This window comes from Papaver somniferum, chromosome 6 (assembly GCF_003573695.1).
Source record: "Papaver somniferum cultivar HN1 chromosome 6, ASM357369v1, whole genome shotgun sequence".
NCBI lineage: Eukaryota > Viridiplantae > Streptophyta > Magnoliopsida > Ranunculales > Papaveraceae > Papaver > Papaver somniferum.
Genome location: NC_039363.1, coordinates 100131086 through 100156673, shown reverse-complemented (window position 1 = coordinate 100156673; position 25588 = coordinate 100131086). Strand labels below are relative to the sequence as shown.

At 34.6% G+C, this 25588-nt stretch overlaps 1 protein-coding gene and 1 long non-coding RNA gene across 2 annotated transcripts; both read right to left on the bottom strand.

Moving 5' to 3' along the window:
- Positions 1–16391: 16391 nt before the first annotated feature.
- LOC113285962 lies at positions 16392–18664 on the bottom strand. The gene is made up of 4 exons (XR_003329032.1): positions 17910–18664; positions 17016–17203; positions 16632–16910; positions 16392–16527 (listed from the first exon to the last, which is right to left on the bottom strand). It is a non-coding gene; the product is annotated as an uncharacterized LOC113285962 (long non-coding RNA).
- Positions 18665–19645: 981 nt separating this feature from the next.
- LOC113285961 lies at positions 19646–21827 on the bottom strand. Its single transcript, XM_026534693.1, has 8 exons — positions 21725–21827; positions 21593–21644; positions 21115–21267; positions 20901–21004; positions 20452–20533; positions 20257–20365; positions 20085–20166; positions 19646–20003 (listed from the first exon to the last, which is right to left on the bottom strand). Exons 4-8 carry the CDS (start codon positions 20906–20908, stop codon positions 19841–19843), a joined length of 444 nt encoding a protein of 147 aa, XP_026390478.1. The 5' UTR covers positions 20909–21004; positions 21115–21267; positions 21593–21644; positions 21725–21827; the 3' UTR covers positions 19646–19840.
- Positions 21828–25588: the final 3761 nt, after the last annotated feature.

The following is a 25588-nucleotide window of genomic DNA, read 5'->3' as shown; positions in this document are numbered from 1 at the left end:
TCTACTTACTTGGAGATAGGTTGAGAATATGTATGTCCTCATAGCTCTTTGGATACTTGTGACCAATTAGGAGTACAGGTTTTGTGGGTATATCTTTGGTAAGCCCTCCCGAGACTATAACTCTGCCACTAGGGCCACCTAGGGGTTTAAAGGCTTATTGCATACGCTAAATGCAATCGACGATGCCTGCGACAGTGAGTTAGGATTTTATTTTGCTCGGGACTAGCAAATAATAAGTTTTGGGGTATTTGATAGACGCATTTATGTGTCTAATATAGCTCATTTGTATATATTGTTAGTACTCGATATTGTACTTATTCGGTTATTTTATGTATTTGTAGGTGTTTTTGGAAGAATAAGGCTTTGTGGCGAAATTGGCTAAAAATGCGGCATTTGGACCTCCGTTGATAACTACCAGAAGCACCCCAGAAGTATGTTGGAGACACCCAGAAATACCCCGGAGGAACCCCGAAAAAGTGCGGAAAATGCCCCAGAGGACACTTGCTATACGGACCCTTGATTTTGGATAAGGGGTAACCTAATTACTAAGGGGTGACCTATTTCCAGGCAGCTGCTAAAGGGAGACCAGTCACAGATAAGGGGAGGTCATCTTCTCAAATTCAAAAGAAAATTTTGGCGGGAAATGAAATGCTTCACGAACAGCAAACAGGGTTGGAATTTTGGGGCCCTTTGGGACAGATTCGATCACCAAATTCGTTTGGGCTGGATGTTAATGGACTAAACAGAGTTGGTACATGCGTTTTTATCAATCGAAATGGGATGGATAATCCGGGATGGATAAACAGAGTTGGTACAGAGATACGTATCTTCCCGATATGTACAGATAATGGGTAAAGGATTCAGGGAGAGTTTCACGCTAGTTAGACTTTTACTTGGTCCTGTTCTAGTCTTGATAAGAGTTTGGTGGCAAATATATAGCTAACAAACGCGTACAGGGAGATCAGAGAGAGATATTTTCTCAACAGCGTAGAGAAGAGAGAAAAAGAAGAAGTCGGATTCACTCGAGATTTTTGGGGGTTTGATAGCTATATAAGTGTTGGTTCGAGTCATAAGAAGGGTTAGAAAAGTTTAGGAAAAAGTTTGGAGTCCAGGAGAGACGAAACAAAGAAGTTACAGAGAATTGTTGCTCCTGCTGCTGCTGCTCGAGGAGGAAGAAGACGAAGAACAGACTCGCAGCGTCCTTCGTTCTTCGACAGTCTTAAAATCAGAACAAGTATCGTTCGTATACAGCAGAAAGGGCTTATCGTTTACAGCAGTCTCAAAAACACTTACCCCTTTGTAACAGTGACGCTGTAACACTTCTGCAGCGTTGCTAATTTCAATTATCAATTATTTTCATCAATAAAAGCACTTATTTAGCCATGAATACATCTTGTGTGTTTTCGGGATGAGGAGCTAAACTCATTAGCCAAGGCGACGGAGGATTAATTGGTATAATTCTAATTTTAATATTTATTTGCAATATTTTTACATGATTATTTGCATGGAATTTATATTGGATAATTGATTTTTATTGAATAATTGTGATTCGTTTTGATGGAGCATGCTTAGTTTAAGACTTTTGATGTTTCATGCTTGGTGTTTACATTTATTACTTCAAAAATCTACAAAAGGCATAAAATTAGAATCACTCTAAAAGAAAAATTGCATGAATATTAATTATTAGAATTTATCAAATAATGGGTCAATGGTGGAATCCAAGTCTTGATGTTTTTTCTCAATAACTTTGAACAACTCTTTTATTTGCTTGTTTAATTTAAATCTAGAAATTTTGTTACCTTCACAAGTCTGAAAAGAACCTATTTACCACTATCTCTACAACCATTTGAAAATACATCAGAACACGGGCGTCAAGGACATCTGGAAACAATTCTGCCAGAGCAACCGGCTAACGGGTAAATGGGACCTCTTGGTCAAAACCCATATGCCGAGCCGCACTGTCAATATTATAAGGGACCGCCTTGCAACATCCCCAGAATAAATATGACACGTGTCTAGGGAAACAACTCCGCATAAATACGATCTCTCCAGCGCTCATATTCTCTTCAGCAGAAAGCAAAGTCAAGTTCGGAGCAGCGGCGAAATTTTTCGGATGAACTATGGACGCATGGACTGGAGCCCAGGGATCAAAACTAACGGCATAAGCATTGTCAAGAAAATCGATAAGCTTTGTTCCGGATTTTGGGCACTTATTTGACCTGCGCAGTATTCTGGAGCCTCCACAAGACTCAGGAAGTGGAGCCAACGGTTTGGGAGCATATTTTGCGAAATGCTCCGACAACCATGCTTGTAGAAAAGCGACGTGAACATACGAGTCCACTTTCGTATAACCATTTGTAGCGTACATGTCTGCGACCAGATGATCCAGATGGGTATACAAAGAACCAAGAAACAAGCCACCAATGGGAAGAACGACGCCTTTCTCCAGTTTGATGGAAAATTTAATAATCCCCTGTCTTATCTCCTTCTTACCAGAGCCGTCATCAAAAATATCTCTGGACAACCACAGAGCTAAAAACGCAGCAACATGGAGTGTATCATCTAGCACTAGATCCGACTCCGACTCATCAGGGAACCACTCAGACACCCACCAGCTGTAGAAGCACTTTGTCTCGTAGTCCTTTCGAGCAAATACTCTTGACTTCTCGACAAGAGCGGTACACATTTCTTCTTCATCGTCGGATAACGTGATATCAAGATTCCCTGTTATGGGAAGGTTCAGTAAGACGGCTACACTCTCTAAAGAAATTGTCATTTCACCCCACCTACGTATGGCGGTATGAGTATCTGGACACCATCTGGAGATAAAAGTGATCAAGCCCGGGACGTCTTTCCTGATTTGAAGTGTTGCAGAAGCCATGACAGCATCAACGATTCACGCTTTGGTCAAATTGGACTTCACACAGTCTTGACTGATCATAAATTATATCCATTTATCAAAAGAGCGCAATGGACTTTGACAGATTCTGAAATCAATTGGAGAAGCAGGATACTCTTTTCTCTGAAGGCAAAACCGCATTACGTGTCCCGGCCGAACCGACTGTACTTCTCCTTTATTTTCTGAACCGGTCATAAGGATCGCCACATACTTGGGATGGGTTTTCCTAGGCGAAGAAGACTTGGTAAAAAATTCATCATCTGTTTTCGGCTTGATTATGTAAATAATTTTTTTTCTCACTTTCAAGGTTGATTTTTGAAGCAATGTATTGGCAATTCACTGTAATTCGAGCAATTCTTTCTTTCGTCTCTAACTCAAGCCTACGTGTTGACTCAGTTAACTTACATGTTGACTCAGCTAACTTCCTGAGGTTATCTTCTAAAGAAGGCTCACTCATTGTTACAATTATTTCATCTATAATTAAGTCATTCGTGTCCGCTGACTTATGTGTCGACTCATGTAACTTACGCGTTGACTCAAGTATCTTACGTGCTTCATCTAGAGAAGAGGAATTATAAGAATCTTGCTCGTATGACCGGTGGGCATGTGGATCGTAATTGGGCTCACCATGGTATGACCCATAACCTTCAAAAGTTTGGTGTTCCCAACCACTATTCACACTATGGTCATAAAAAGAATAATGTTCATGTTGCTCAGTCGAATAATCATTGTATTGGCTATACTAGTTCGACATCCTAACCGCAAGGGAATTCTAAACAAACACAAAGAAGGCTGACTCGACCACAACAAGCCTATTTTATCTAGCAAACAAAAAGCATGATGTCTCCCTTAGGTTGTTTCTAGACCAGCTTTTATTCTTTCGAAAAGGAATTCGTTACAATCTGAGCAAACCTCTCTGGAATCAATCCGAGTTAAAGTAAGTTGAATAGAGATGAGGGAAGCTCAGTGGAGCTTTGATACCCAAGGCCTCACCGGTGTTACAAGGCGGCGTGTTAAACTCACAGAAACCACCATGAACTTCAAAGTATGCTCAAAAGAGTAACCAATATTTTCCGAACGACTTTCCTAATAAGATCGTTACCCTATCGGTCTCGTTCTAGTCCAAATTTTAAGGCTTAGGTTCGCGTAGGTTACGTGTTCCTAAGGAGGGCAAGAAGGAAACGGTGATGAATCCGAGTCCTTATCTTGATTTGGCCAGGCCTTGCCCTTTACTAGAAAATTAAATCTGATTTCAGGTCCTCAACATATATGCATACGAAATCATCCAGTAAATCCGCTGACATGGGATTCGCGGGTGTTTAGAATTCTTACCTCCCGTTCCATACGGGGGATGAACCGTTGAAGTCGACTCGGGCCACGACTCCTATGTCATGTACGAATCCGAGGCGCCGAGGCGATATCGTAATCGCCGTCCTTCTCTGCAAACAGTTTATTTAAAACTACCTTTCCGTAGGGTTTTAAAAATAAAGTCCAATGTTCAATGTCCAAAAGAAAAGAAAAAAAATGTCCAAAAATAAAATTTACAAAAATAAAAACCTTAATTACAGTTTCTAAAAAAATAAAAATATAATTATTTACAAAATCTTCTTCTTCACTCCTTTTGGATTTCTCTTTTCTTTCCTTTTTGGGCTTTTTCTTTCTTTTCAGCACTTTCTCTTTTCCTTTAGCTTAGCTCCAAATCTGAAAGCAAATAAAAATACCAAAACACGTAAAAAAGAACAAATAAAATAAAACCTAAAAACAAATCTATAAACAAAACCGCGTCGGCGGCGCCAAAAATTTATCGAATTATATATTGTGCTAAGAAGGTTGTCGTTCTCTCGGACTTGTGAAGATTGATTTAAGATTTAAGATTATGGAAAGAACTGAGACTATGGATTCCACCATTGACCAATTTTTAAGTGATTCAGTTAACAACAATATTTATGCAGTTCATACGTTCAATTTGATTCTAAGATATTGTCAATATTAGATTTCAAAAATATTAATTGTTAATCGCAAGTATGGAACATCAAGAGCTCTAAGCTAAGCATGCACCATCAAGAAAGAACACAACTAATTAATCAAAATATTATAATCAATTATAGTTCAGTGCAAATAATCATAAAAAAATTGCAATAATAAATTAATAAGAAAATACCACTTTATTATTGGAACAACTCTTCCTCCATAATCCCAGCATGTGATTCTAGTTCCTCATTATTATAAAGAAAACTAAATAAAAGAAATAAAATAAAATTGTGAAACTAGCTACCGGCTCACCAGTTCTCCAATAACTCCCCTAGTTTCCTGTTCTCGACATCAATATATAGATGTCAACAAAATCTAACCTTCCTCTTTTAATTCTCTTCCACATGTCATGTCCAATGGGAGTGTGCCACTTGTCTAAGAATACACAATATCACCTAATAAAGACTTGCTTTTAATTTCATGGGAAAGAAAATATTATATGAGCACATATTGATCTTATGTACGAGGTAAGTACTCATTTTGTCATTATCTCAATTCCAAAAAAGATGTAATGTATTAATATGGTGAAGTATATATTATGCTCGAAATCAATCTTCTTTAGTTGCAAAAGATATTTAGTTTCCTTTCTTCCTCCACCATGTCGACATACCTCGTACATTAATTATTGAGTAGGATTTTTCATTTTACGTGATACCTCCTAAATCCTTCGAGAACTAATCACCAAGTCCTTCATCCTAAAATCCACGAGACCAAAATGCCTGAGCATGTTAATTTCTTAAACCAACTTCAGCCCATCATCTCCTTCACTAACTTAAATTGGGCCTATTCCATTTAGATCCAAAAGGATCCACGACCCCTGTACTCCGTAGTCCATATTTTCTTCTTGGAATCCTAGGTTTAGCCGATTTTCTTGGAAGAGCCCATTTTATTCATTTACCTACAAAAACACAATAAATACCAAAATAAGCACCAATAATATATATTTTGGATAGTAAATATGTAAGAATTAATCGCTCATCACAGACATGTCTCTACACCTAAGATTGTGTCTTTTCCATGAAAGTATGTGTCTTTTGGAATTGGTTCTCATGTCTGTTGTGACTCTTGATGGAAGAGTTATTTAAGGAGATCAAGAACAGGTCCCTACACTGATTGAAAACAATCTCAAAATTTCTGTCAGAGAGATATAAGGATTAGTAAGAGTGTAGACAGACCTTGTAATAATTATTCTTACTTCATTGTGTTTTAATCATGGAAGCGACGGTGATTCTTGCATTCTTCTTTGGGATTTATTTAATGATTCTTTCATTCATCAAGATCAAATCAGCGATGATCAGAGGTATGTGATTTATCTTGTTTCCACATAAAGAGAATTTCTAACATTTGGTATCAGAGCATAGGCTGCTCTAATCCTTGTTTGATTTGATAATACTAATCATGATTTCAAATCGTAAGTTCGTATAACTGTAAAAACCAGAGACCAAAACAAATTAAGAACTAATATCCTATAATCGTCGAAACCGTAGGATTTTGTTCAGTCACTTGATTTTATTGTTTTGGTTATAGGATTCCACAATTATGATTAGCATATATTTGGATACTTCCAGTAGGATATCTCTCACATATCTGTGTTATCCCCTTAATTATCTCTTATCTTAATGTTCTGTAATTATTTCATCTCTTAATTCTCTAATACAGTTAGATGTGGGAATTAATAGGAAAATCAATATTTCGTACCTAATTAAGAATATTCCGTATATATTCATTAATATTTGGCACGTAATTAAGAATATCCCGTATGTATTTAATATTTCCACAAATGATTTTCTCTTGATAACGCGTGTGATATTCGGTTCTTGCCCGCATGCGTAAGAAAATTTTTAGGATAATTGATGCATATTTATAAGATTTCAATTTTATTTCTGTTAATTAATCTGCAATATATATAAGATTAGCCACAGCATCTTATATTGTGAAAGGTTGCAAACAACTATATTGTATAGATTATGCCCCACAGGGAAATCTTAACGTGTTGTTTGGGATATGACTTTGAATGAAATATTAGATTGAAAATTTCTTAATGCCCATAGGTAAAAGATATTTTTAATTTAATGATTTAAATTTATTAATCATATCACGGGGAATCATATATACATGTATGCTATTTGTATTTATGATATTTTTTTGTTGTTCTAACTTTTACCCACAGGAGGGTTACAATGACTTGAAGTTTTAAATAGAATAGTAGACATTGGTTGAATTTATATATTTTGTTGTGTTTTTCTTCGATAAATTGATATTGAACATGCTTGTTTGTTATCATTTCTAGTTATGCAATCTTCCATTTTGCATATACCATCTCTTCATATCCCAATATTGAATGGTGGGACTTCCGGTGTACAAAATTATAACATATCATTAGTATGTTTTGAATCTAATATGGTCGATTTCCATCACAACACTTGGTGGATTGATTCTGGTTCTACAATCCACATTGCCAATACTATGCAGGGTTTCCTTAACCAAAGAAAACCAACAAATAGTGAACGTTACATCTATTCTGGGAATAGGATGCCTTCAACTGTTGAATTTGTTGGAACCTTTAGACTTGTTCTTAACTCTGGTTTTACTTTGGATTTAGAAAGAACTTTTTACAATCCCTCTTTTTTCAGAAATCTTATTTCTGTTTCAAGACTCGTTCCTTTTGGTTTTGAAATTAATATTAAATATAGTTTTTTAAGTTTGTTAAAATATTCGGTTGTTATTGGTTTTGAAAAACTTGAAAATGGTTTATACAAGCTTAATTTAGATTCTTCTTTTAACCATAACCTTTGCACTACAACCGAAAGTATTGGCATAAAGCGTAGTATTGTGAATGAAGAATCATCTATGTTATGGCATAGAAGATTGAGGCATATCTCCATTGCAAGATTAAAGAGGTTAGTGAAAGAGGGTAATTTACAAGCTCTTGATTTTTCTGATTTCGGTACTTGTGTAGACTGTATAAAGGGAAAACAGACTAACAAGACAAAGAAAGGTGCAAGGAGAAGTTCCAACATTTTGGAAATCATTCGTACTGATATGTGTGGACCGTTTACACCTCCATGTTTGAATGGTCAAAAATGGTTCATCACCTTTATTGATGATCATACAAGATTTATGTATCTCTATCTTCTTAATGATAAAAGTGAAGCATTAACTACTTTTAAATCATTTAAAGCAGAAGTAGAGAAACAATATGGTAAAGTAATAAAGATTGTAAGATCTGATAGAGGTGGTGAATATTATGGAAGATACACAGAAACATGACAAAGACCGGGTTCATTTTCAAAATTCCTTGAAGAACATGGAATTGTTGCTCAATATACGACTTCTGGCTCTCCACAACAAAATGGTGTAGCTGAAAGAAGGAATCGTACATTGATGGACATGGTAAGGAGTATGATTAGTAATTCTATCCTCCCAATTTCTATGTGGAGTGAGGCCTTAAAGACCGTTGTGTACATCTTAAACAGAGTTCCGAGTAAAGCAGTTCCAAAAACACCTTTTGAGTTATGGAATGGTTGGAAACCAAGTTTGATACATGTACATGTATGGGGTTGTCAAGTTGAGGTTCGGGTGTATAATCCACAAGAAAGAAAATTGGATCCAAGAACAGTCAGTGGATTTGTCATTGGATATGCGGAGAGATCCAAAGGGTTTAGGTTTTATTGTCCTAATTATAGAATGAAAATAGTCGAGGCTAGAAATGCAAGATTTATAGAGGATGGCAATATCAGTGGGAGTCTTCAAAGAATTGAATTTGAAGAAGGGGGTGATCAAATAACTACACGTGCACCTTCTTTAGAATTACCCACTTCGTAAGACATTTCACAAAATGTCATACAAGGGGAAGTGGCGATTCAAGACTCACCACTTAATGAAGATCCGGTCATAATGGAACCTGAAATGCAACATATTCAAAAGGAAAATGTTGAGATTTCATTAAGGAGATCCTCAAGATCAAGAAAATTTGCAATTTCCTAAGATTATGAAGTGTATCTTCAAGAATGTGACTATGACATCGTAGTTGAGGATAATCCAGTAACGTTTTCACAAGCTGTTAATGGTGCCAAATCCAAACTTTGGCTCGAAGCCATGAAAGACGAGATGGATTCCATGGCTAATAATCAAGTTTGGGAACTTGTAGAATTACCCAAAGGAGTTAAACCTATTGGTTGCAAATGGATCTTTAAAACCAAAAGAGACTCTAAAGGTAATGTCGAAAGATACAAGGTTAGACTTATAGCTAAGGGATTCACTCAAAGGGAAGGTATTGATTACCATGAGACTTTCTCTCCAGTTTCAAAGAAAGACTCATTGCGAATAATCATGGCATTAGTAGCTCATTTTAACTTAGAGTTACACCAAATGGATGTGAAAACTATATTCCTCAATGGAAGTCTAGATGAAGAAGTGTACATGGTGCAACCTCAAGGTTTCTCTTCAAGTCAAGGTGATCATCTAGTTTGCAAATTAAGGAAATCTATATATCGGCTTAAACAAGCGTCCCGCTAATGGTATATAAAATTCCATAATAATGTGATTTCTTCATTCGTTTCGTAGAAAACATTGTGGATCAATGTATATACCTCAAGGTTAGTGGGAACAAGATAATCTTTCTTATCCTATATGTGGATGATATTTTGTTGGCTAGTAACGATCTGGGATTGTTATATGAAGTTAAACAGTTTCTTTCACAAAACTTTGAAATGAAGGATATGGGTGAAGCCTCTTATGTCATTGGCATAGAGATTCATAGAGACAAATCCCCAAGGGATATTAGGACTGTCTCAAAAGGCCTATATAAATAAAGTTTTGGAACAGTTCCAAATGGAGAATTGTGCACCTAGTATAGCACCTATTCAAAAGGGAGATAAGTTAAGTTTGGATCATTGCCCAAAGAATGATCTAGAACGAAAAATGATGGAAACCATTCCATATGCATCAGCGGTTGGAAGCTTAATGTATGCACAGGTCTGCACAAGACCTGACATTGCTTTCGCAGTTGGAATGTTGGGCAGATTCCAAAGTAACCCAGATTTGGAGCATTGGTGTGCTGCAAAGAAAGTAATACGTTACTTACAAGGAACCAAAGATTTTATACTCACTTATAAACGATCTGATGACCCTTTATAAGTAATTAGGTATACGGATTCAGATTTTGCCAGTGATGTTGATACTAAAAAGTCAACTTCAGGATATATTTTTCTTTTAGCCGGAGGAGCAATTTCTTGGAGGAGTGCCAAACAAACTTTGATTGCAACATCAACTGTGGAGGCAGAATTTGTAGCATGTTACAAATCAACTTCACAAGTTAAATGGTTACGGAATTTCATCACAGGGCTAAGAATTTTGGATTCCATCTCTAAGCCATTAATGTTGTATTGTGATAATTCAGCTGCAGTTTTCTACTCTAACAACAAGAAAAGTGGGAGTAGGAATAAGCATATCGATATAAAGTACCTATCTGTCAGAGAGCGTATCGAGTTAAATCACGTGACTATAGAGCACATAAACACTGAAATGATGCTTGCTGATCCATTGAAAAAAGGATTATATCCTCAGTTATATAGGGAGCATGTTAAGTATATGGGTCTGATCAACCTATGACGTGTATTAAGTATTGTGCGTTTAAACACTTTCTGAATAATGTAACTTGCAACATAAAGGAATAAGATTAATTTCTATATTTTTCATTAGGTTGTATACATAAAGTTTTGGAAAAATTAGAAATGTCTCATTGGAGACAACAGTTGGACCTGAATAAGTAATTGGTACTTACTCATAAAGCCATTATGATGAGCCTATCTATGAAAATGATGTTATCGTGATACATGGAAGGGATTGCTCACTAATAGAGTTTGGACCACCATGATTCGTATATCAGTTTTATTTATATGTTCCATTTTATTGAGAACTATCACTGGCTATACAAAAAATATTCCAAATTCACTTACTTATAAGATGAAGGAAAATGTCGGCTATAAGACAAGTTTGTGTCACATGGCCCAAGTGGGAGAATGTTAGAAAAACAGTGGTATGGCCTATGTGCCAAATCATCACAGGAAACGGTTACTTCTAACAAACATGTCTCTACACCTAAGATTGTGTCTTTTCCATGAAAGTATGTGTCTTTTGGAATTGGTTCTCATGTCTGTTGTGAATCTTGATGGAAGAGTTATTTAAGGAGATCAAGAAAAGGTCCCTATACTCATTGAAAACAATCTCAAAATTTTTGTAACCGTCAATCAGAGAGATATAAGGATTAGTAAGAGTGTAGACAGACCTTGTAATAATATGTTTTAATCATGGAAGCGACGGTGATTCTTGCATTCTTCTTTAGGATTTCTTTAATGGTTCTTTCATTCATCAAGATCAAATCAGCGATGACCATAGGTATGTGATCTATCTTGTTTCCACATAAAGAGAATTTCTAACATTTGACACTTACCTCGGTTCCATTTTTCCATCACCATTGCAGCTTTGTAGACAATTTTCGATCTTCTTGTAACACTTTTTGCAACCATTGTAATACCACTCTGAGTCCGGAACTAATCTTTTGATCCATGCTTCACATATAAATTCCTCATTCTCTTCGATACTCGTACAAATATATTTATCTGTTCAAACTTGAAATATAATAAAATATTAATGGAATAATTTTTTACTTAAGGTTTAGCTCATCTTCTTGCAAATCAATCGCTTGAGATACCGTTAATCTTTTAGTATCCGGCACCTTCACAGTTGCTACGTTTGCACTTCGGTCATACCTGAACTATTTTAGTTTTCTTCATTTGTTAAGCAAACAATAATTCAATATTAAACGTACGAAGTGTATGATATGCTTACTTACTTTTTCTTGTATGCTTCCACTTTAGGTATATCCAAGTTGATGTATAATTTCTTCGCTGTTGTCGACCTAAGATGGTATTCACTTTCACCTGTTGAAATGTCTTGAACACGTATATTTTATGAAATAAGTAGACATACTTTTGTTCTCCTTCGAGAACACAAATGGCTTATATCGAAAATTGGTAAAACATGCTGATCTTTATAAAACGAGTGAGCAATAATTTTCTTCTACAAATCATCTTCGTCTCTACTCTTAATTCATGCATGCACATTAGGTTCTGAAGATTACCTTCAAAGAAGCCTATTTTTGTTGATGTTATCACAATGACTTGCAGTTCTTTAGTTTTCCCAATTGCCTTGATGTCTTTTAGTTGATCTGCTATCTCATCCCAGAGTTCTATTCTCATTTGCTTTCCTCTATAAAAATACAATCCTTATTGTATACCTTTTTTTTCTATATATATATACTAGGACTTAAACCGTGCCATAACGCCACGGGCATAATTTTTATCTATAATGCATTTTCTGACGTTTCGTTATTATATACTTATTATTTTTCGGGTTTCCCTCTTTATTAAAAGTGAAGAAAAAAATTTCAGTTTACAAATCCTTTCTCATGTACCCATTTATGATTTATTCATAGTATACTTGACACCTTCACATCTTAACGAAAATGTTGGAGTTGTATCCTCAAGGTACGATTTTATCATAATAAATGTTCACTCTATTTCCCAAAAAAAAAAGACGTTATGTCTTTTATAGTTAACAAAGGTATTTTATGGATCATTTGAAATGATATTGAATTTCTATTATTTTAGTAATCGTGCAAAACCAAAATTTTTAACTATGTTAGTTATTAAAAATTTACGTCATCTTAGTCCATTCCTCGGGTAGGCCTTAAAAATGTCCAGATCCTTGTTGACTTCTTTTCTTTAAGAATACTCAAAAAATATTAAAACCTAATATGGACTTAACAATAAATATCACATTGTATGTTCTTACGAATTCAATAACACAATCAGATCTCTAATACTTCAAAACTCCTATACATTATACGATCTTGACCTTCCAAATGTGAGGTTATTCACTGCATAAAAATGATGAAACCATGCTTAATTAGCTAGTCAGTCAAATGGTTAACCACTTAACCTGATAACAGTATACTTTGTTATCCATCATTGAACAGAAATGACGTTAAAACATTTAGTAAGAAATATTTTTTGTGTAAAATACCTTATAAAAATTTTTGGATGCAATAATTCCTACAATCAAATTTTGTTAGCTCTTAACTTTAGTCTATTAACTATAATATTGTGACTCATCGATTTACATTATATCTGCGTTTGTTACCTGATATTTTAAAATCATATAAGCATGCTCGAGAAAATATCTTCACAAGGTATGAGAAGAGTCTCGATGCCAAATTATAGTGATATACATGTTTATATTATCAATATCTTCTTTGCACTATCTTATAGAAGTAAAAGTACGCAAAAGAAATATATGTTCTATCATTTATAATAGTATTATTTTAAAACTACAGTATAGTTTTAACGGACCCATAAAAGACTAAAATTCTAAAAATCCATAACAACAAAGTAAAAATAAAATATTTAGCAATGTGATCAAAGTTTGAGAATATAACAAATAATCGTAACTCAGTCAAGTATAACAATTGGCAATAGAATAGAGACTAAGAATGAGAAGGTTAGATTGTGATTTGTGTGGTGAAATAAAATTAAATAGAAAGAAAAATTATGAGCCAGATTATATCAGGGGGGGTGTTTAACTCAGAAGGCGAGTATAAAACGGAACAATATAAGCATCTAATTTATTACAGAGTCGAATGAAGAAAGGAACATTTTTAAACATATGAGTATTGGAAAAAAAAATTATTATTATTATTTTTTGGTAGAATCTATGTTTTGGATGCAACAACTTTAGTTAGCATCTTACGTTTTATACCGAGGAGGAAACTGGCAGAGTAACACTAACATATTAGTTATATGAAGATGATGAGTCCCCTATCCGATTGGTTGGACTAAAGAATAAAGCATTTAAAAGTGTTGTTGTTGTCGCTACTTCTTTCCCTACATTGAACGCTATTAGGAATGTGAGAACATTGACAGATCACGAATGAAATGTATGATTTGCAAAATATACAAATCGTTATAATTCATATAAGGAATAAAGTACATAGGTGGTTAACCGTAAGATGAGTTGCTCATTTGGTATTTGATATATGATTTATGATTCTCGATATTCATTTCCATCAGCATTAAGGAACTTTGTTTGGAGTAATATGAAAACGAAGATGGAAGCAAAATAAGAAGAAAATGATGCATGGTATGGTTTAACTTGGATGTTCCACCAGGCTTTCGACAAGCACAATTGGGAGATGTTGCGATTTTCTCAATTCTTCAATGAATTATGTTATTATCATGAAGTTTACTTTCCCGAACATTTATCTTCCGTGGTTATCTATCTTATTATTTTTTATTTAATTTTTTTTCCGTTAAACTTTGAAAAATTAGAACCCATTAAAAAACTTTTTTGAGTCTGATCGTGTCACTTATTCTTATTTAGTCATACTCTCTTGCATTTCATGACCTGGGAGAAAGGAAAAAAATAACATTGATCCAAGACTATGTAGCTAACTCTATCTGGAGAAACAGAAAAAAATTAATCATACTTGCCATTATGGTTGAATGACTATATGAGTGCATCCACCACCACTATTTCTACTGCGACAGGTTCCGCCACCACTGTCCATAACACCATAACATTTTTCCGTCTCCACTGCTCACTAACTCCACGAAAACCACCACTATGGCCACTCAAAATAGTATGATCAGACTCAAAAAAGTTTTTAAATGGGTTCTGACTTTTCAAAGTTCAACACATAAAAAAATGAACAAAAAATAAGATAGATAACCATGAAAAATACATGTTCGAGAAAGTTAACTTCATAAAAAATAACATAATCCTTCGAAGAATTAAAAAAACCTCACTGTCTCCGAATTGTGCTTGTCAAAATCCCAATGCAACATCCAAAATAAAATCATATCACATTCGGTAACACAACCATAATTTTCAATTATTTGTTCTGATTGAGATTCAAATCCACATAAAAATAAGAAAAGTAAATAAATCATGACCTAGGAGCAAGCAAAAAAAAAGTTGATTTAAGACTATGCAAGTAACTCGATTTGGAGAAACAAAAAAAGATTAATCATACGTGCTATTATGGTTGAATGACTATATAAGTGCATCCACCACCATTCTTTCTACAGTGACAACTTCTTCCACCGCTTTCCATAAAACCATAATATTTATTCCATCTCACTGCTCACCTACTCCACCAAAACCACCACTATGGTTATTTATATAATTGTTATCAAATCTAAGTATTAGTTGACAAACATATTTATATAATTATTAATAAAGTAACTTATTTACAATTATTTTTAATATGTCATCTATTATGACGTAAAACATTATATCATTGTTATTGGAAAAGTTAAATTGTATATGGGGAAACAAACGACAATTAGGGTGTAAAAAATATCGACTGAAATTGTAAAATGTAAAAGAATATATCGGGCCTTTTCACTTTTTTTCCCCAACAATATGACAAAATGATAAAATTTTTGATTACTTAGTTCAAATGGTTTATCATGATTTAAAAAGATCATAACGCTACTAAAATATTCAATTTCCATATTACATAAGAAACAATATTATTCGAATGGTTATAAGAGAATTATTATTATTTCGTTTCAAGATCTTACCGTGTAATCGGTCGATAATATTGTTATAATTGATCAATTTTTTAAATTTTTTGTTGTATAAAGAATTCGACAATTTCATGACCAAGCATAATCACTAATTCTGGCACGGATTTGTGAAAACTTAAGTTAATCGTTGCTCAATCAAATGGGTGATTATAACTGTGGCTTACTATGGTTTTTGTCTCAATAAAAATGAAGAACCATCGAATCATAAGATAAGAAAATCAAAAGAAATATACACAAAGATTTCATAGGAAAAAAGATTCTTAAGTATAATGGAGATATTAGATGGAAGAATCGGTAAGATTACTCGGTTCTTAGAAAAGAATTATTTCAACCCCAACTACTCCAATTTCAACCTCTTTTAACCAGAAGTCAGCTTTGCCTCTAACTATTCTAGTTTTCCTAATAATAAAAAACAAACATTAATGAGACATTAGTGATATTATAAGTAAATTTTGGTCGTCAGATGTATATTTAGTCCCAATCACAACCATTAATTAATTATGAGAAAAACCATTAATAGTTTTGGTTGATATAATTTTTAGTAAGATTACTTATTAATAAAACTATGCATTTATTAGATTAATTAAGGGAAATAAAAATTTAATAAATCACCATCAAAAGCAATTAATGAGACATCAATTAATAAAACATTAATAATAAGTAATTAAAGAGATATCAATTAATAAAACACTAATAATAACATTTAAGTTGAACAAATCAATAACATAGATTTATCTTTTCCAAGGATAAATCCTAACCACTCTTTATCTGTGTTACGTATTCTTGATATATATATATAATAACTTGAGCAAAAAGATATAGGTAAATCAAAGAATGTACCTCATGTCACTATACTAGTTACGGTTCCTAGGTGTAATCTGTTCCTAGTGTCTTTCTTGGTTACTCGCTCCTTTTCCGAGATAGATATTGATCTCCCGCCCACATCTACACAAGAAAAAAAAAGTCATTATATACCTGGTTCTTCTTTATGAATAATTTTCATAATATCGAAGACGAACAGTCTGTTGTCTTTTCGGATTTTACATTACCTATAAGATAAACAACATTTCCAAATAGAGAGCGAACAATTTCGAGTTCAAGGAAATCGAATTTATGTCCCGGAAAATTAAACGTGTTGCCAGCAACTATCCGTACTTTTTTATTTTCATTGATTCCATCTTGTTATCATTTAAAACTGGCCGGTAATGCTCAGTGTTGGCGAGTTGATATATCTCGAAATTGCTTATAAGATAAACCTCTCCTTTCCTCAGCATTCAAATATAGTTGTCTATGAGATATTTATCAATGGTAGCATGTAGCAGATTCTCCTGAAATTTCATAAAATATAGGGGATTGCTTATATGATGGCAGTTAAAAAGGTAACTATAACAAAAATATTTTATTTTCCAAGTGGGTTAAAATGGACTACTCACGTTTTCATCGACTAGGAACAAGTCCAAACTCGGTGTCTCCCTCGTATATACCTGTTTCGCATACCAAATCCTCAGAATTCTTACTTTGATCTTGTTGCTTTCATTGATCTCATTAATCTCACTGAAACGATGATACATTGTTGTTCTTGGTTTGAAACAATACTTCTCTGCTGTTGGCATGATTATATCTACGAAAGAGAAATTTCGAAGGTGTTATTATAACTGGTATTTGTGGATTGGTACCTCGATTTTAAGTAAACCGTACTTTAATACAAAGAGCCGTCGCTGTTTTCTTCAAACCTGTAATGTTTAGTAATTTGCTCACATATTTTCATCAGCGACACTTATCAGATTCATAACTTAATACTCCCTCCGTTCCATTTTAAATGAATGTTTAGGGTTATTTTTGTGTTCCACATTACTTTATAGTTTTCATATTTTTCCCACAAAACTACCATCAATACCCTCACATTTTATCTTGGAACCATAAGTTTATTTTTAAACACGCAGATAGTAATTAATGTTTGAAGACTTTTCTCAAGGGCATAAGTAGAATTTTTTTGTATCTCTCTCCATTCCTTAATCTGCGTGAAAACTCTAAGAACATCATCTACAGTGGAACGGAGGGAGTAGTTAATAGAACCATTTCCCACATCAGCAACCCAACACGTTTAACACTACCTTAATTAAGTGCGAGCAAGAAATCTAACAAACATATTGCAATTTTTTCTCCCTCAAACTCTAGCCAAAAAACTACCAAATTTAACAAACAAAATCTAAAATCCAATATCGCGACGCATTCAAATTCTAACAAAAGGAAGAGATATCCATACTTCTCCAGTAGAGTAAAGGAAGCAATATCAATATCAATAGAGAGGAATGAAGAATACAAACCTGTAAAAAGCTTTGTTAACGCTGTTGAGGAGGTTTTGTCTATAAACTTCTGGTGTTTACGTCAGATTTAGATGTATGCATATATATATATATATATAGTTCAGTTCCCTAATAATTCTTAAAATAAAGTTGTATTTCCAAATCTTTTTTGGATTCAGATTAGGATGTGTATCAGAACTCGGAAATTAGATGTGGATTAGTCTCCAAAATTTAGTTAGGCTTGGGGATTTTTGTCGAACAGGGCCCAGACTTTTCAGATTCGGTAAAAAAAAATTCTTCGAAAGCATACGAACATTACCCGAGGTCCATCTTCTTCGGGACATTTTGCTTTGTTATTTTTGTTTGAAAGCTTATCGACCTTACATTTAAATCTTAAATTGTCATAATTCGCTCCATTTGTTTAAAGCAATGCTGTCCGCACCATTTTGCGGGTAGCTATCCTGCTCAAGCGATTTTTTACCGTTAGATCACGTTAAAATTCAGATTTAACAGTCTTGAACTTTAGGGAAAATGGCGGGTTCTTTCCTAAATGCGAATCTAACGGTTGATTTGATCATCTAACGGTAAAAAAGTCCGCTTGAGCGGTATAATTTCCCGCAAAACGGTGCGGGATAGCATTTGTCTTTGTTTAACCTGTCATAAATCTGGTAAATTGGTCAGTTTATTTTTCAACTGGCATTTAAAAAATTAATTGTTGTTACGTTTCATTTTGAACTGCCAGTGCCAAACAGCTTGAGTTTACTGTGTGCATTTAGTTTCTGATAATGGACACGTATTACTTTAGAGATTTGGCAAAAACCAACAAAGTCATGTATGATAATGAGGTGCGGCTACGATGTGGTCGGGCACATACTCGAAATATGTGACCATTCTTATAAAATAAAAAAACTTCCAAAACTTTTTTATTACCTAATTATTTAGTTTTTTTTTCCTAACTTCCTACTTTTTCTTAAAAAGTTAAAGTATTTGAAGGGAACGGATTTTTCAGTTTGATAGGTGTCAAAAAAAATAAGAAGGGGCCACATACAAATTAGATGTGGCCGACCACATCCTAGCCGTGGCGCTTTCCAATTTGCGCCTCAAAATGAATCCATCAATTTTTATCGTGAATACATACTTTTTTCCTTGCAATTGGGGAAATTGTTTTTCTATCAGATCATGTCTTTTTTCCTGCAATTATTTAGAAAAGTATTATTAATTATTAATAAGATAGGTCCAATTTAATTTAAAGTAATAGCACTGTTTACGTTAAATACCTCTATTAAGAGCAACTGCAGTGGTGCGATCAAAACCAAAGATCAAAGATCAAAAAAAAGACCAAATTTTGGGTTTAGTCCGTGTTGTGACGCAACGGTACATGATTAAAATTTCGTCAGGCGGACTTTAAAAGTCCGCCCCATTTTTTGTAACTTTCATCAGGCGGACTTTAAAAGTCCGCCCCATTAAAATTTCATCAGGCGGACTTTAAAAGTCCGCCCCATTTTTGGTAACTTTCATCAGGCGGACTTTAAAAGTCCGCCTCATTCTTTTTCTTTTTTATTTAATTTGAATTTTCATCGGGCGTAATTTAAATCTCCGCCCGTTAACAAGCGTACTTTAAATTTACGCCCAGCAACAAGCGTACTTTAAATTTACGCCCAGCAACAAACGTACTTTAAATTTACGCCCGACTATATTAGAATTTGGGATTTGGTCGCGACCATATTTGGTCTGGAATTTGATCTTTGGTTGGGATTTGATCTTTACTCCGTCCCACTGTGTTACGATCTCATCCCAAATTTGCTCTAAACGATTATATGTTTGAAGTTGTTGTGTATATCCGTATCACCCAGCAACTCCTCAGCTTCTGTACCAAATGCCACAAAGATCGTTGGACATCCTGTTTGGTCTTCGACCTCTAGCTGCAGACGGTACCTGCATTTTATTTTATTTTACACATTACAGGTTATTACAATGTCTACGTTAAATACCTCATTCGAATCATCTTGTAGCAAATCAATCAGCTGCTGTATGGTTATCCTTTTCTCAGCAGAAAAATCATCTTTGGATATGTCGGGCATCTTCACAATGTCTACGTTTGTTCTTTGGTAATGCCTGAAACAATTTTATTTTTCTTCGAATTAATCAAAAAAAAAAATGTATATTATAAATGTAACATATGGCATGTTTACTTACCTGTTCTTGTATACTTCAACTTCAGGTATATCCAAGTTGATGTATGATTTGGTCGCGTCTGTGGAGCTAAGATAAAGTTCACCTGTTGAATTTAACATGGGTCAAAGTTCACTGTTGGAAATCATTTTTTGATGCCTTTATTCCTAACATTGTACTCGGTTTTGAAGTTTACCTTCGTAGTTCTGTACATATATTGATGTTACTATAATCACTTGTAAAAATTTTGTCTGTCCAACTGCCTTGATATCTTTTAGTTGATCCCCTATTTCATTTTTCTTCCGCTGTAGAATGCAAATCTTGCATGTTATATGCCTACTTTTATTTATTTGAGCGAGATATTTTGATGTAATTAAAGCAAAGAATATACCTCATGTCCTCTATAAATAGCTCGGTTATTTTCGTGTCCTTCGGTTTCTTTTCTGAAAGAGATATTAGTTTTCCGATTACATCTGCGAAAATATGACAGACATTAACTTTTACAATAAACAGTATTATTTGGATCTCTATTACGAAATATCGTATGAGATAAACTTCTCCTTCATTCAGTGTTGACATATATTTGTTCATGATGTACTCATCATTAATGGTAGTAGCATGATGCAGATTCTTCTGAAATTTCATAAAACATAGTAGTATTATGTTTAATAACAGCACAAGGTAATTAACGGTATTTCCTGCATTATTTTCAAAGTGGTCCAAAACAGATAAGATTTGAGACGCTGGCCCTATTTACGATCCTAATGCCGCGATAGTTTATCTAAAGAAAACAATAATTTCACCTCCCCCGAAATCATAACCTTAGAATATAATACTTACTTGTTCATCAATCAGAATAAAATCCAAACCCTTTACAATCCCAGATCTTCCGTACATCGCTTTCCAAATTCTCAGAATTCTTACTTTGATCTCAATGAAATCATCTACGAAAGAGCAATTTTCAGACGAGTGTTATAAGTAAATATACAAAGAAGCTTAATACTTATATTTGTTATACGCTAACGCTAATTCACGCATAGTATTAAGATCTTACCAGTATACAACATATCATCGTCTATGTATCCATCATCACTATCATCCTCATCGTCCTCAACTTCCTCAGAAACGCTTGACTCCGATTCTCATCATCCTCTTCCTCCTCCTCATTGTCGATAACAGAATTAACTGTTTTACTCTCCACGTCCATCTAAAAGAATAATAGATATATAAAGAATTAGTGAAGAAAATAATAATCAACAGCAAGTTGATTATCATGTTAAATCATCAAAATATATAGTCGATGACGCTTTGGCAGTTGATATACATGAGTTACAATAGATTCCCCACTTATCGGAACCACTTCCCACATCAACAAATAACGTTTCCTTAATAATAGGAAATTAAGGACATGATATCTGACGAACGTATTTTTTTTTTCTCAATACCCATTCGAACTAGTAAAACTAAAAGTTTTTAAAAGCTTAACACATTCAAATTCTAGTTTTTATTGCGAAAAGATGGGATATTCATACCTGAATTTTTCTCCAAATTCTCTTTGGATCAATGATTCAAGATTCTCTGAAACTGAACAAAGCGTACAACCATTGATATCAATGGAGAGATAGAAGCATTATCAATAAGTGATGAATGAAGAAGATACAAACCTCCTGTAGGAAGCTTTGTTAACGTTGTTGTTGAGGCTCTGCGTGTAGCCTATCTGTGTGTACGAGGAAGAACTTCCGGCGCCTTATGTTATAAGACGGATATATATAGTACCAAGAGAAACCAATTAGGAAACTGAGAGGCCGTTTCAGTTTAGATATTATTAATATAATTGAAATAACGGATGCAGTTGTAAGATTAAACGTTGTTATATTTGTAAATACCCTAATAATTCTTAAAATAGAATAAAGTTGAGTAATTCTTTGATGAAATCTTTTTGCACTCAGATTAGGATAGCTTTTAATTGCAACGTATCCAGAATTTTGTATCCCTTGAGAGTTAGTAACGCTTCCTAATTATATTTTTTTATCTAATTTTGAGTGCCTAGTTTGTTTGTTTTTTGTTTTATTACAATTGGAGGCTAAATTTTGTGACTACCTCGTCCTCGAGGCAGCGCATAAGAACCAGCATCAACGCATGAGAACCTTTACTGTAGACTAGGTAAACCGAGAAAAAGGCCCCATGTTTTATTGCCTGATTGCCAAGGTATACATATTGGTTGAATACTTGAATCGTGTGATCACATAGTGCTGTGATAGAATGTCTTTTTCTTAATTAATCTAGAATGTGCCATGTGACTCATGTTCGAAGTCTTAGATTCCTAGCTTTTGTTTTACAATTCAAGGCTACGCCTTACGATTGTCCCGAGGCACCACCACACCACCCTGTCAAACTAAGCACATTTCAAAACCTTCGGTAGAATCCGGAACAGTACTGTCATTCTATCAAACCAAGTAAAAAATCACAACCATGATCGTCAACCAGAGCCAAGGCTACGAAGACCAACTTTTATGTTGTGAACTCTCTTATACACCCATCACAATATACCTGACTGAATTCCATTTTACAGCCGAAAAAATAAATAAATCCATTTTACTCTATTTTACTTTATTCTATTATTGGTTGCTCAAAGTTGCTTCGTTCGTGACACAGCCTTAAGAGGATTTGTTATTTGCTTTGAGTCCAATTTTGTGCAAGAGTGTGCACATAACAAGTTAAGATCTTTAGTAGGCAGTGCATCGAGAAAAAATTTCCACAGAACCCCAAAGATCTTGAGCTTAGGTGGACGTATTAGCCAAGCTGTTGGCGCTGAATGTGAAGAGGGTTGAGCTGCATCACTTGAGGTTACGGACGAAAAGAGAAGATACGTAGACGACGGTAATGGAATAACCATGACGCGCTCGCAGATGTTGGAGTGAAAACTCGTCTCAGCTACTACCATGTGTTGGAGTGGATCCCTCTCCCTGGCCATTGCGATAGGAGGATGTGGTGGCGGAGCTTTGTAGACGGCCTAAATGTGGCATTCACCTGGCATCTCCTATGGAAGCAAAATACAGCCGAGCGGAGTCCAAATTTGTTCACATTCCTCTAACGACTGAATATTTCACATATTCTTCTGATTGGTTGATTATTTAACTGACAGTCCCATTATCTTCTACATTTGGAATCACGATTCTCGTACATGACTCCGTAAATTAAACTAAGGGTAAAAATTGAAATGTTACGTACACACTCGTTAAGGAGTGTGCACAAATTGGAAGTCCACACCAGCACGCTAAAAATGACCTTACACCTATCGATTGCAACATAAAACTCCTCATATTTTATAAAAATGTATGTATCACTAGTGGATGTCTAGATACTCCTCATATTTTATAAAAATGTATGTATCACTAGTGGATGTCTAGATACAGAGGGCTTGCGCCTTACAACTCTATACTCCTCTGTTAATGCACGACAACAAAAAGTGTTATGGATCACACACTAAACATCACAACGTATGAACACTTGTGGTCTTTTTAGGACTAAAACTTAAAGACCATTAATATTTTAGTGTTTGTGATCTTAGGTAGAAAGACCTGCCCATACATCTCATACATTTTAAAAGTGTGATGTTACTGCTTGACCATTTAACGCCTTCAACATTACTTTGTGATCAAAAATCTGTCCACCAGGGAGAGGGGAGCCTACTTAATTTTTACGGGTCCAATATCAAAACCAGCCTCTTTTCCTCAAATATTCAGTCTAATTATAATTTCATTCTCATCTGAAAATTCTCTCTCTCTCTCCCTCCCTCCATCTTTCGAGTTTGATTTATAGAGAACTCAAGTGTCGACTTCGTTGAAATCGTTAATTTCATTTGGATTCAGGTAGGATTCACCTGGTTTCCCCTCTTGTTTGAATTATATATGGAGTCTTATTAATATCTAAAAAGGAAAAATTAACTATGAATTTGTAGAACAAGGAAAGTGAGACGTTTCAGTTCGATTAAATACAACAAAAAGAAAAAAAAAGAAAAAGAATATATCATTGGGTCTGGATCTAATAGTTATAAATTTAGATATGGTTGTTTCAGATTTGAATGTATTAAACCCGACAAAGAATTTTATTAGTTTAACGGAAGAGTCTTTGTTACTGTTGAAGGGTAAAGTTGATATAGGTCTCGCACGTCTTAGTCACAACAATGACAACATCTTTTTTTAAAATACTACGGGAGAGAGCTTACTTTCCATTGTACTATGTCCTTCCTTTTATAAACTTTCGCCAAAATCCCTCTACTCATGACATTATGCCACATGTCATGAGTTCCTTTTTATTTACCACTAGTCATTCTTCATAATACAGCCTCATACTTCTCTACTAATTTGTACCTGAAAAAGAGGGGGTATAACGACCATACCCAATAATTCGATCGACAATCTGTTTGTCTGTATGGACCAAACTCCAACATTATTCCGAGAGCTCCAACTTAAAAGTGAGACTCAATCAGGAAAGATATTAAAGAGTTTTATCTCTTTCTCAATACAATAAGTAAATCAACTGGATAGAAATTCGTGAGACTGATTGATATGAGAATAACTTGGACGGTACCAAAGACCAATACCCAAGTGTCAATAAAGCTATATCCAACAATCAAGGTCGAATTTATCAAATGATTAAACTACGCACAACCTGAGATATTTCAATTAAATGAACAAATATAATACGAAAAAGAAATAACACAGACACCAGAAATTTTGTTAACGAGGTAACCTCAAATACAGAAAAACCCCGGGACCTAGTCCAGATTGAGCCGCTACAGATTCTAGCCTACTACAAGTTAACTTCGGAGTTCGGACTGGAATGTGGTTGAGCCCTAACCAAGTCTCGCACCGATTAAGGTACAATCACGTTCCTTACGCCTCTATAACCACGACGGATTCTATGCACTTGATTCCATTATCTGATCTCACCCACAAATAAAAGTTGCTACGACCCAAAGTCGAAGACTTATAAACAAATCTGTCTCCCACAGATAAGTTTATTCCTTTATTATTTTTGTTCCATCTTTTGATACAAAGATATAGCTGAGACGAAGAACTGTTGTGATTACTTTTTATATCTTACCTATCGGAGATAAATCTCGAGTAAATCATGGAAAACATAAAACTCAATACGATGAAACAAGTAAGATCAGAATACGCAACTATAAAGAAAATACTTGGATCTGGCTTCATGAATCCCAAATGAAGTCTTCAAGTCGTTAACCTAATAATTGTTTTGAAAAAACTTAGGTGTTGATGGTGGTTTTTAGCTTAAGGTTAAAATCGTAAAACCTTAGTCGAACAGTGACGTCACACTTGAGTAATAATGTCACTACTAGCACATTTATTGAACCATTCAACAGGTCTGTGTAAAATTACTGGGGTACCTTTTTTTATATGCCATGCTCCAAGGCAAAGCCCTCGGTACTGACTGACATCATCTCTGCACATGCCATCCGCGCATGCTAGCCACCGTGCCAATGGCATGGCATGCCAACCACA

What these genes read in the sequence shown, in the direction of transcription:
- LOC113285961 (XM_026534693.1), bottom strand. An exon ending in CTATTTATAGAGGACATGAG is followed by an intron (nt 20,366 to 20,451) that starts GTATATTCTTTG and finishes TGCATTCTACAG; the next exon opens with CGGAAGAAAAATGAAATAGG. An exon ending in ATATGTACAGAACTACGAAG is followed by an intron (nt 20,167 to 20,256) that starts GTAAACTTCAAA and finishes TAAATTCAACAG; the next exon opens with GTGAACTTTATCTTAGCTCC.